This window comes from Trypanosoma cruzi, genomic scaffold (genome assembly GCF_000209065.1).
Source record: "Trypanosoma cruzi strain CL Brener 1047053517023 genomic scaffold, whole genome shotgun sequence".
In the NCBI taxonomy this organism is placed as follows: domain Eukaryota; phylum Euglenozoa; class Kinetoplastea; order Trypanosomatida; family Trypanosomatidae; genus Trypanosoma; species Trypanosoma cruzi.
Window position 1 is genome coordinate 44,625 of NW_001849297.1, and position 11,665 is coordinate 56,289.

General features: G+C 52.4%; 1 protein-coding gene and 2 pseudogenes across 1 annotated transcript, besides 4 other annotated features; all 3 read left to right on the plus strand.

Annotated features, from left to right (window-relative positions):
- Nucleotides 1–11,665: a sequence feature (areas not merged during assembly with more than two copies in the genome that could not be assigned to a particular haplotype).
- Nucleotides 2,303–2,334: a microsatellite.
- Nucleotides 3,826–6,840, plus strand: Tc00.1047053511011.10 (retrotransposon hot spot (RHS) protein, putative; the record flags this gene model as incomplete). The annotated part of the gene is made up of 1 exon (XM_801714.1): nucleotides 3,826–6,840. One exon carries the CDS (start codon nucleotides 3,826–3,828, stop codon nucleotides 6,838–6,840), a length of 3,015 nt encoding a protein of 1,004 aa, XP_806807.1.
- Nucleotides 7,056–7,508: a mobile genetic element.
- Nucleotides 7,216–7,249: a sequence feature (AT_rich).
- On the plus strand, nucleotides 7,625–10,510 carry Tc00.1047053511011.30 (annotated as a pseudogene).
- On the plus strand, nucleotides 11,389–11,665 carry Tc00.1047053511011.50 (annotated as a pseudogene; the record flags this gene model as incomplete).

An 11,665-nucleotide genomic window follows, 5' to 3' on the forward strand; every position in this document is an offset into this window, starting at 1 on the left:
GCGGAATTCATGCACCACAGCAGATACAGAGGGGTGCGGTGTTGGCACAGAGAGTACGGTATACACCGAGACTTCTTCCACGGCGGCGTGCGTGTATGCACATTTTTGCTGAAACGTGGAAGCACGCGAGCACATGTCGACGGTTCTGGATCACCTGGTGACTCGCATTGTGGACGTGCCTGAGAACGGAGCTTGTGATGCATAAGCCAAGAAGGCATTCGACCACTCACAGCTCACAGACACATGGAGCACCGGCATGGTCGCATTGGCCGCGAGTATTATCCGTGCCCGACAGCTCAAGCCCGAACCTCGCCGCACCACCGTGACAGACGACTGGGAAGCCACGCACACGGACTCCACCTCATTAATGGGAAGAGGCCGCACTGGTCCGCTTCCGCAGCGGGGTTTCGCACAAATACGGATGGCTGCTGCGGCCACTGCAACTCGCCATCCCGAGCACATGCCGTCGCTGCGTCCCGGATGCCCCACCGCAGGCACGCAAAGAACTTCGCACGGAAACTTCTTAGCCTCCCGGTGGACCCTACCCCGCCACGAACCAACGCCCCAGCATACCGCCCGGTGTGCGGCAAGCACTGCAGCTGCCGCGTGAGTGTCGTGATGCACGGGTTCGACTCCCGTGGCGTTGCGCGCTCCCTGGCGCTGTGGAAAGTCAATTTTCCCAGTGAACCGGAATAGCCACCCACCAGTTTATCGAGGACGAGAGCGAGCGATGGCACACCGATCGCACCTCCGCCACAGACAGCACAGTCCAGGCCGAGGCCACTCCCATGCAGTCTCTGCACGGCGTCGTACGACCAACGTGACGGGCTCATTCTTTATCTCCGGCACTTTTAGAATTAATGCTGCCTCCTGAAAAGTAGGAAGCGTCTCCTGGAAAACGACGATTGGACTGCATCCCCCTGTTCGAATGCGCTTACAGTGAATTGAAGGGTCAAACGAAGGCGAGGCTAATGCCCCATTTACGCGCACACGAACGCTCTGTTCCAGAGCCACAGCCGGCACAAGGACCCCGACTGTAAGGAAGTCACGACGCCAAAAATAGAGATTGGACACCCGTGCGCGCCGGAAGGGTTGAGCCACAAGAGGAAGAATAGCAAACCCACACAGAGACTCCGTCCCCGAAGGAGTCTTTGGCCTCCGCGAGGAAGGAGAATGCCAGCAGGGAAGAGTGTACTGTTTGCCTAACGTGGCACGCAACCGTCCAATCATTAACGTCACACTGTTGCCGAGTCCATGACGGCAGAGGGTCAGGCCGCCGAGGAGGCGCACGTCGCCCGGCGACGACAGCTCTATAGGATCAACACCGGCTGGATTTCACCGTCCAACACGCGGTTTTCAGTGCCACAACAATGATGGACGGAATCGCCACCGCACGGCATGCCACTGGTAGCGACCGAACATTGTGGAACCCAGCCGACGTGGGCAGCGCGAAGAGACAAGCATGCACCTACTCCGTTGCTCGGCTTTTCCGGCAATTAGAAAAAACAACAACCATGGTGTGGACGCAGGGGGAGTGGGGAGTGTGTGCCTCACGAAAAGGCTGACATAGTTTCTTCTTTTCGAGGTGGAAATGCTCTGCCCCCAACAGTACCTTCGCGCGGCAAGAAGGCACATGGCTTTTCGCATATGCGGCACAACTTCGATGCTGCTGGAAGGCGCACTCCATTTTTGTTATTTATAGATCAGTTTTTTTGTTGATTTATTGATGTGTTGTTTTACCGATTTCCGGCAACAGTGAATTATTTAGCCAACGCGCCAGCGCGGGGAGGATGCGTAACGGGTGTGTGTTGCACGCCCTCCGCTGCAGCTCCCTCTCCGGGTGTCGGGGCTTTCCTTCACGCCTCCACTCAGCGGGGCTGATGTGTTCTCCTATAGAAGCTGTTGTGCGGGACATAGGATTCAATTGAGAAAGCAATAGGGATAAAAAACAACAAGGCTCTTTTGTGACGTGTGCCACGCGGAAGTGACAGTTGTGCGTTGCTGGTCGCTGAGGGAGGGCGTGGGGCCGCGGCTGCAGCGCACCACAGCCACCCATCGGACTCCGCAACGGCATTGCCGCTGTTTTTTCTGTGCACTGTTTCTATTTTTTGTGTTGTTGTGCCTGCAACGACTGTCTCCTGTTCCACGAGGACTGTGTGGGAGGGCATGCTTGTTTTTCTCGTTAGTTATTGTTGTTGTATCAAATGAGAAAAAAAGAAAAATGAACGGAAAAATTATGCGGGTTGATGTATTTTTTGTGCATTTATATATTGATATGTTTTTGTGGATTATTCCATTATTATTTTCTTCTCTCTTTTTTTTTTTTTTTTTTTTGCGTTGCTACACACATGTCTCAGTGTTGCTTTGTTGCGGTCACACACGGGTAGGTTGAGTCGCGAATAGTTTTTTATTTTTGATGCCATTTCGTGTTATACGCTGACGCGGGCACATTTGTCAAGCATCCACTCTCCACAGCATGGCGTTTGATATTTTGGAGTCATCCCGGATGTAACGCCGGCACCACCGCCGTGGCACGCATGGGAATTAAGATTGGACGCGGGATAGCGAAAGATATTGTGCTGCACATGTGTCTGTTGCATTTGCTCTGTTGAGGAGGTCTTCAATTCAGAGGAAGAGGGATGGACACTGCACGATTCAGTGGCTTGGAGGAGTTATTGCCCCCTTTTTAGATATATTTTTTTGGTATGATCCCTGGCCCCACTCGTGTCTGTTCCGATTGCTTCCCTGAGCGAAGCTGCGCCATGGCCATTATTATTTTTTTTGGTTGCTTGCGGGAGGAAGAACACGTTGCGAGTGACGAAACCACACTTCATGCATGCGGCGTTCAGGGAAGTACGCATTTGAGGTGGGGTGCACATATGTGGATGTCACGTGAGAAGGAACGGGGGTTGACTGCCCAACCGCCACTCCTTTTCTGGAGAGTGTGCTCCTATTTTTTTTTCTGTTGCCCTTTTGTGTCAGGGCACGGCGGGATTGGACAGCACCGTCCCACGAAGGGTCTTGCACACATACACACTCTCTGCCACTGTCGCCCCCGAATTCGGAAGCAAAACCCAAATCCCTGCTGCTTTTTGCATTGGCGCAATTATTTTCATTTATTATTGGCTGACGCCATTCTGTCCGGCGTGTCACTTTGATTGGATTGTGTGGGATCGCTCGCCAGCACCATCGAACAAAACAGGCTGAAACATTCGTGTATTTAACCGTCGTCTTGCGCGCACGTATTTTTTTTACTTGTTCTGTTGATGTGCACTCAAACAGCGAGGAATCCGGAACTATGAGTGCGTGGAGTTTGTCCTGTCATGTGAACTGCGGGCAACATCGAGGGGCTGCCACTTTGACTCCGCAGAGTTGTTGTGTCTCTTTGCAGGGCTGGCAGGGAGGTTCCATGCAGCCTGCTACTGCTGGTGTGTCCTCAAATGTTGTCACTCCATGCGAATAATTTGGTTTAGCGAGTGAGGGTGTTGATTGGGTTTGTGTGCACTCTGATTCTGTTTGCTGCTTTGTGCGGGCACGCAAGACTTGAGTGGTGGGAAAATGGAGCGGGGCGATGCATGGCTGCGTCTCGCCCATCGTTCACTGCACGATGGTGTGGTGCACACTGTGGTGCTGACTCTGCGATGTGACTGCGGTCTCCTGCGCGGCAATGGCGGTGGAGGAGAGTGTTGGCCTGCGGCGGGACGGTGGGATCGTGCCTCCTTTTCTCTTTGTTCCTTCCCTTTTGTGAAGGTGCACTCATTACTAGTGTTAGTGATAGGGCAAACGGACAGACAACGTGGATAAAACAAAATAAAAAGGGCGATAATGTGGCGGTGTTGTGGCCGATTGCAAGTTGTGTTGCTGCGGAGGCGGTGGGTCTTGACTGTTTCACCGACAGGCGTTGCAGTGCGGCTGCGTGGCGCACCGACCACCGAGCCGTGCGAGTGCCACGCCCAACGCCATTGGGACTGCGGGACGAGACAGCCGCGGATGTCGTTTGGAGCCAGCGGCACCTGCTGGCCGCAGTTGGGCGGTGCGAGTGGGATGCTTCACCGCACGGGTGTTGTGATGGCACCTCGCCGTGGCATCCCCGACGATGGTTCCGACGCTGCAGCTCGACATGTGGCGGGGAGTAAAGTGTGGCCGCAGTGGACCATGAGCAGCAGCGTTGAAGAAATCCTGCTGGAGGGAGACACTCTCAGCACAGACATGAAGCTGAACGATTTCCTTCGGAGCAACTTGGGCGATGAGTGGGTTGTGGAAAGAAAAGGGAACGTCATTATGGAGGTGTTTGTTCAGGAGCCGGATGCTTACGTGCAAGACCAGCGGCTTCTTAGAATTATTTTTAATTTAACAGAGTACCAAGAGATGGAAAGGGAGTTGGATGAGATGAAAATTCTATTGGAGGCCATTACTAAGCTTCACCACGAGGGTTTGGTCTCGCTCGAGCAATGGAGGGACTATGAGGGAAAGGATACAGTCACTCCCATTGCAAGGGGAAAACTAAACGCAGCCCTCACTCAGATACTGAGAGAAGCGTGGCGGAAGGCAGAAGAAAGGGTAAGACGAGCGCAAGAAATGAAATTTACCTTTTCCACTATTATCGAAGATGTACTGTTTAAAGGAGGAGTCCGCGTCAAGGAAAAGAAGCTGAATGATTTTCTTACGATGGAATTGGGCGGCAGGGGCGTTGTGGGCACCAATCGGAGTGTTTTGCTGAAGGAGTTTTTCAAGGACCCCACGAAGTATATCCGTGATGAAGGAGTATTGAAAGAAATACAGATAACCGATGCTTATGCGAGGATGGAGAGGGCTGTAAGGGATGAAATAATCTTCGAAAAAGATCGAATTAAGCTTTACAAAAATGGTTTCAACAATCTATTTGGGTGGTCAGAAGCTACTGCGGAGGTAAATGCAGGTGTTCATTGCATCACTAATGATACTTTGGATGCAGCTCTTGAGGAGGCGGGGAAACCAACGATGACGATTGCACCGATAAAAATGGAGGGATTGTACGAGTCTGTGCACAATGCGAGGTGGCACCATGTCGTGGAAGTCCCTGGCGGCGAGGGGACGGGATTGAAGGTGAGGGAGGGGGAACCCTCGCAGTCATGGACGTACAGGGAAGTTGGCAACACCCTCGAAAAGGATGACGGTGTGGGGCAATCCGGTGAAGCACCTCCCGTGTTGATGGTTCTCACCTCGGACAAGGGATGGCCGTACACGATGAATGGGCTGCATGGGGCTGGTAATGAATTGTGTGTTAACTCTGAGGTGGATCGAGTGTGGCAGATCGTCGAGCGCGATCTAACCGAGTGGTTCAGCAATTTTGATTTGACTCTCAATCCTTCACCTTTGCCGCGTGTGTTGATTGGGACGCCCGGGATCGGGAAGTCGATGGCTGCCAGCTCGTACCTCCTCTACCAGCTGCTGCACTACGATGCGGAGCTACTCCAAGTGGTAGTCCACTGTTTTGGAGAGGATGCGTACGTCTTTGACAAGACCACCAAAACCGTGACAGAATACATGGGTAATAAAACATCCGAGAATGTTTTGGATGGCTTGAGGAAGAGTGGGATGAAAGGGTATATTATTTACGATGTGGCAAGGAAAGGAACACCTCCCGACACAGACTTTGCGCCCTCCACCGGATGGGGCATGATTGTGGTGTCATCCCCAGAGGTAAGCAACTATGATGAGTGGGAGAAGCAAGTAAAAGCCAGTCGAATCATCATGAATTGTCCCGACGAGATGGATGTGAAGGCGATGTGTGCATGGATGAAGCGAGGTCTGGAACCAGATAAGCAAGCGGAATACTGGAGGATGGTCAAAAAACACATGGATAAAGTGGGGCCGATTCTACGTTACATCTTTGATGAGGATGATTATATTGATCGCATGGGTGCCGTTGATGGTGCCTTGTTATCGATCAAACCTACTGATGTTGGAGAGTACTTTACCCTGAGAGGAGGCAAGCTATGGTATTTCGAGGATCCGTCTCACAAACTTGTGAAGATCGTCCGGGAAAGAACAGAAGAAGGTGTTGAGGTATTTCTCAACGCATCGATAAGTGCTGATATCGGGTTTCGAATTGCAGACCGTTTGGAAAAGAAAACGGGTGCGAAGAATCTTTTGTTGATAATATTGGGATCGCATGGTGCTCTTGTTTCCCGAGCTCTGGAACAATTAGGTTTGCGCGCCTTCATGTATGGGGAGCTTGTCAGTGCAATAGTAGAGGGACTCAATGAGCTGAGGCCACCAGAACGTAGTGAAGCACAGGATTCAGTGCTGAAGGTAAACCATCAAGGGCACCCCACTCGCACCGTTGGAATAAGGGAACTGGAAGGCGGTGTCACGAGGATTCCGATGGAGTACGGGGTGCTGTACCTACCGAAGGTTGAAAACTTTCCGCTGGTGGACGGCTTTTTCTTCATGGAGTCACCGCGGAGGACGCTGGTTGGGCTGCAGATGACTACGGCGAGTGCGCACCACACGATACCCAGCACCGTGAGGCAGTTCACTGAGTACCTGGCGGCATATTTTGAAGGATGGGACGAATTATCCCGAGACCTGTCGTGGGAGATGATTTATATACAACACGCAGACAGCAAAAAGATATCAAAATGGCATGAATGTGATCGCGTCAATCGCAATAATGAAACCGACGCTGAAAAAGAGATTGTGGCGTTCTGGGACGGAAAGGTACACCAATACCAGTTTGTGTTAACACGTGATTTTGTAAATAAAATCCGAGAAATGAGAATACAACAATCTTGGGGGAAGAGGGATAGGGAAGAAAGTTGGGGAAATAATTGGGGAACAGAGTGCACATCGTTTTGATGAAATATATTAGGGAGTATTTTAACGATTTTTATATGTGTGTGCCTACGGGGTCTAGACAGTGAGTGCCTTTCCTTTCAGAGAACCGTTGTGATCGGCAGTGCCACACTCACCACACCCTCTTTTCATTTTATTTTATTTTTCCACCAGAGGCGCATCGTCACTGGAGGCTGTTGCGCACTACAGGGGCCGCGGAATTTCTCTTTATTTTTATGGGATTTTGTGAAAAGAATGCCTGAGAGGACGGCTGGCTGCCCAAATAAATTCATATCTCGCGCAAACGAAGATATCTCTCCACAACTTTTTCTCTTCTATCGCACTGTCTTTTGGGAGACCGCGATTGAGGCAGTCAGGGAGCCGACAGCTGCCAGACGGAATTATTATTATTTTTTTATTTTTTATTTTTTATCTTCCCACCCACCCACTTTGTGATCCCTGACTTGCGGCGTTTTTTTGTGGCTGGAGGAGCCCCAAAGGCCTGCGGCTTCGCAGGGGATAAGTGTTTCTAATTCTAACTGTGCGCAGCAGTCCACGGCAGTGATTGACGGAATGTGCATATATTTTGGGGGAAACATTGCGGCGAACTCATTGCCTCTCCATCTACCGAATTTTTTCTCCTGTCCTTTTTGGATAATTTCAGGATCCGCTCAGCGGCCCAGAAGATTATTCAGTGTTGTTTCCCTCTCTCTCGGTCTCACTCTTCTTTTCTTTCTGCCTGTCTTTGAACCTCCTGTGTGTGCATGCAACAAACACACAGCGCAGCATTCAATGTGATTTTCTTTCAATGGAGGCGAAGGCCGTTTCTGTTCCCACCAAACCACGACGCCGTCCTCGCAGCTCCCCGCGAAAATGCGGGTGGACGGCAACACGGCGCGGTTGAATTGCCCCCAGCCCCTGAGGGATGCCGGATTTGCGGTTGCTGGAGCCTTGTTTGACGTCGATAAGGCGTTGGACGTGCCGGACGCAAGTACACTCTTCCGAAAATTGTGTGCCACTGCCGCCCCCAACTTTACTCAGGACCGCAAGAACATGGTGGCCTTCAGCTACGGCGTGCGTTCGTCACCAAAGCGACAACTCATGTACGGCTCTGCAGCTGGAGAAGGATATGCTGCTTGAGTCATCACCGAATTTATTCGGCTGGGCGCCAAAAAGGGCATTTTTGCCTTCTCATGCTACGTCATTGGGTCAACAGAGCACCGCGCAGACCTTCTTGACGCCGACAACGAGCTCGGTGTTATTGTCGACTCCGTGAAGGAGGGACCTCGTGTGCGAATGGCGGCACGAATTTGTGTCTCATTGGCCGGCGCCGGTCGAGCGGTGATGGACACTATCGTCAAAAACTATGAGAAATAGCTTTTCCCCGTGCTGTGTGAAAAGCAGCCAACGCCTGAGCTGGAGGCAATGCCTTCCTATTTGTCCGACACCGTCGTCCTTCAGCTTTACCGCGATGATGGTGAGGCGGAGTTTGCAGATTATATGGATGCAAACTCCCTGACATTTGTCGCCTTGGGAGATGCCGAACGGCCCGCCTTGTGTGGCATTGATGCCGCCGCGCAGCTACACTACGAAGGGGCCCAACGAACACTGGTGTCGGGAGCAGGAATTGTCTCCGGCATTCGCCGTCGTCGTCTGTGCACTCCCTTCGGCATGTCAGAACTCAGTCAGTTGTTGCGCCGAGCGTACAACACGGAAAAAGGCAACCGCAACAATAGCCTCACTGGTTCTACCGAGACGGCTTTATTGGCTCACGCCTTTTCGGATGCCGTGTGGGCGGAGGAATCGTTCCATTGTCTCTCCATGACTCGTCGTGTTGGTAATATTCTTGGCTTGACCGGAATCGGATCCACCACAAGGGATCTTGCCGTTGACAAGTGGCGTCCTGATCAGGACATCATGGAGTTGCGGGATGAACTCATGATTGCCCGGACCGTGTACGACTACAGGCTTTTTAGCTATGAATCCAACAGGCCATTTCAGGCATAAAGGAGGAGGGGATGAAGCGCGTCAACGCCATTGAGAGCAACCGTGAGGAGGCGCGGGAACGGCAGCTGAGTGTGGTTCGCGAGCGCGCCAAGCATGAGGCGGAGAAGATGGCCGAAGAGCTTGAGCGGAGAAGTGGGGCCACGTTGGACGAAATTGGGAGGACTCTGGAGGCGAAAAAGCGGGAGAGCAGTGCTCTGCAGGCCGACCGCGAAAGCCGCATTTGGGAGTGCGAGCATACGCTGGAGAAGATCCGAACGAGGAAAGAGGACGAGGAGAGTGCCTCGGAGAGGTTGCGGCAGGCGATGCAGCAGCCGGGGCAAGGACTCGGCCTACGGCAGAGCGCCACTGAGACGAAGGAGCAGCAGCTCGAGATGGTTCAACTTGACGGGGCGAGGGGGCGAGAGGCCGTCATGCGGGAGCGGCATTCTATTGAGGCGGTGCGAAGGACCGTCCGGAAGGAGCGGTGTCGCCAGCGGAGGCAGTGGATCCATCAGATTAAGGAAATGAATGCAAAATTCCCGGAGCAGGTGCGTCCCTTGGCCGAGGAGCGGAAGAAGAAGTACGAGCAGGCGACAGCAAAGGAGGACGCCGCCGAGAGGGCTCTTGCTGCCGACGTCAAAATGATCGAGGAGTATTTGCCGAAGCCCATTTCCCTTGAAGACATTCCTGTGAATCCGGAGGAGACGGACATCATTCGACACCAGTTTGACGAGGTCTTCACGCAATAAGTACAGACATAATTGGCCAGTGCTGAAGAGGAACGGGCCCGCAAGGAGAGGCTGGGACGAGGACTCGAGGTGTATCGACAGCGTATGCTTGATGACTACGTGGCAAAGAAAAATGGAAAACTGCATGACACCGATGCAACGGAACGCCGCCTCAGTTCTGTTTTGGATCAGGTGCTGAATTAATTACGCAACGGGGTCCGCGTGACAAAGATACCGAGCAAGGGCAATGGTCGCAGACGCCTATATTTTCTCTCGGAGGACCGCAAACGTATTCATTCCTGTGATCTGGACCGTCAGGGATTCCCGTTGAATCGCAAACAGCCTCCAGTCACCATGTGGATACGTGACATCGAAAAAGTTATCGGCCTGTCCACAACCTCATTTGCGAACTACAGCGGCGAGGCACAGCTGGCAAAGACACGCCAGGAGGCAGTTTTTGACAATGGGACGCACCGCCATGATCCCACGCGAAAAATCACTCCATCCAGCCTTGGAACAAACAACCACCGCGCATTCGCACTTTTACTTCGCGGTGGGAAATCATTGGAGGTGGTTTGTGAGACTGACAACGACTGCGAGGCCTGGCTTGTTGCTCTCAAGCGTCCACTGCATTTGAGGACTCCTGCGGAAAGGCTTCTTGAGGAACGACGGGGTACGTGAAGAGACGCACGTGCGCAGCCAAGCGATAATGACGTGGAAATGCGGTGGGGTGGCCCACCTGACATCCGCAATATGCGAGGATTTGTTTTGTTGGCCCCCGATGCAGCGACTCGTTGCGGCGAGCATCACATTCCGTCAGCCCTTTTCCTTCGGGTGGAACAGGAGCCGGCGGAAAAGTCTGAAAGAAGCACAATGACCGCCTATGGCGTCCGAGTTTGCTCGGGCCTGGACCTCTTTTGCTCTGGCCGACTTTACGACTACTTGTGCGAAAAGCGTGTCGTTCCGCCTCCGTACTAATGCCGTGGGATCTTTTGTTTTTCTTTTTTTTCCCCATGGCTATTCGTGGTTTCCTTGTGTGCTCTTTTGGATGTATTGAGGCGGCTGGTTTGGAGAGAGGCTAGCTGCCGCACAATTTTGTGTGAAGAGGACTTTTGAACCCCACGTGTTTGGGTTATTAGCGAGTAAAGGGAAGAAAAAAGGAAATGATGGTCATCACCAGTGCTGCTGCTGCCTCTTTTTTTCCTTTTCTTTGCTGCCAGTTTTAAATGGGCTATCCATCATTTCTTGTGGGGGTTCCACACCCTTCTTCTTCTTTTTCCTCTGTTTCTGGGTGCGTTTTTTTAGCACCGCCGTTGTGGGGCCATTGCTTTGCCAACATGCATACGGGGGTGGTGCTCCTTCCCATAGATGTGCCGTGAAAAAATATTAATATATTTTCAAATGCGCCGTGTGCTTCTCTCTGTGCGTGTAATGTGGGGCTTAGGCCTCACTCAGGTAGGGGCAATGACACCTTTGCACCGTTGCGAGGCGGCCGACGGTGCGGTGCACTAGCAAAATAAACTGTGCGTTCCATATCACACAGAGCATTCGCTACTGTGGGAATCGAACATTTGTTTTTTTTGTGAAACTACCAGGGCTTATCCACTGGGTGCGGTGCGTTGATTCGGCAAAGGGAACAGAAGGACCTCCTCTATGAGGTGTGCCTGTGGAGGGAGAACCGAACTGCTGCCTTGGTGACTATGAAATATTGGTATTTATCTGAAACGAGAGGGTGCATCGCTGTGCATGACGAGACCTTATTTTCACACGGACGTGAGGCGGCGGGTGGAGGAGGCCAACGGGCATGTGCAATACGAGAGCGATGCCATTGTTGCCTGTTGAGATGATTTGAGCATTGATGATGATGACGATGCGGGCGAACACTCTCAGGTAGAAACGCTCTTCTCGATGTCAGGATATTAAAGTTGCACGGTAATGTGCCGCAGGTTGACCGGCCCTCTTTTTGTGAGGTTTTCCAACACGTCGGTGGAGCTGCTCGGCGTTCTCCAAAAGGGTGTTCTGTTCTGCACAGGCGTGGCTGCCCCGAGGATTGTATCCGCCACGGGCGGACTGAAGTGTGCACGACGATCCTCCGACAGATCCAGCGTGTTGTACTCACCGCACTGGACGGTCAA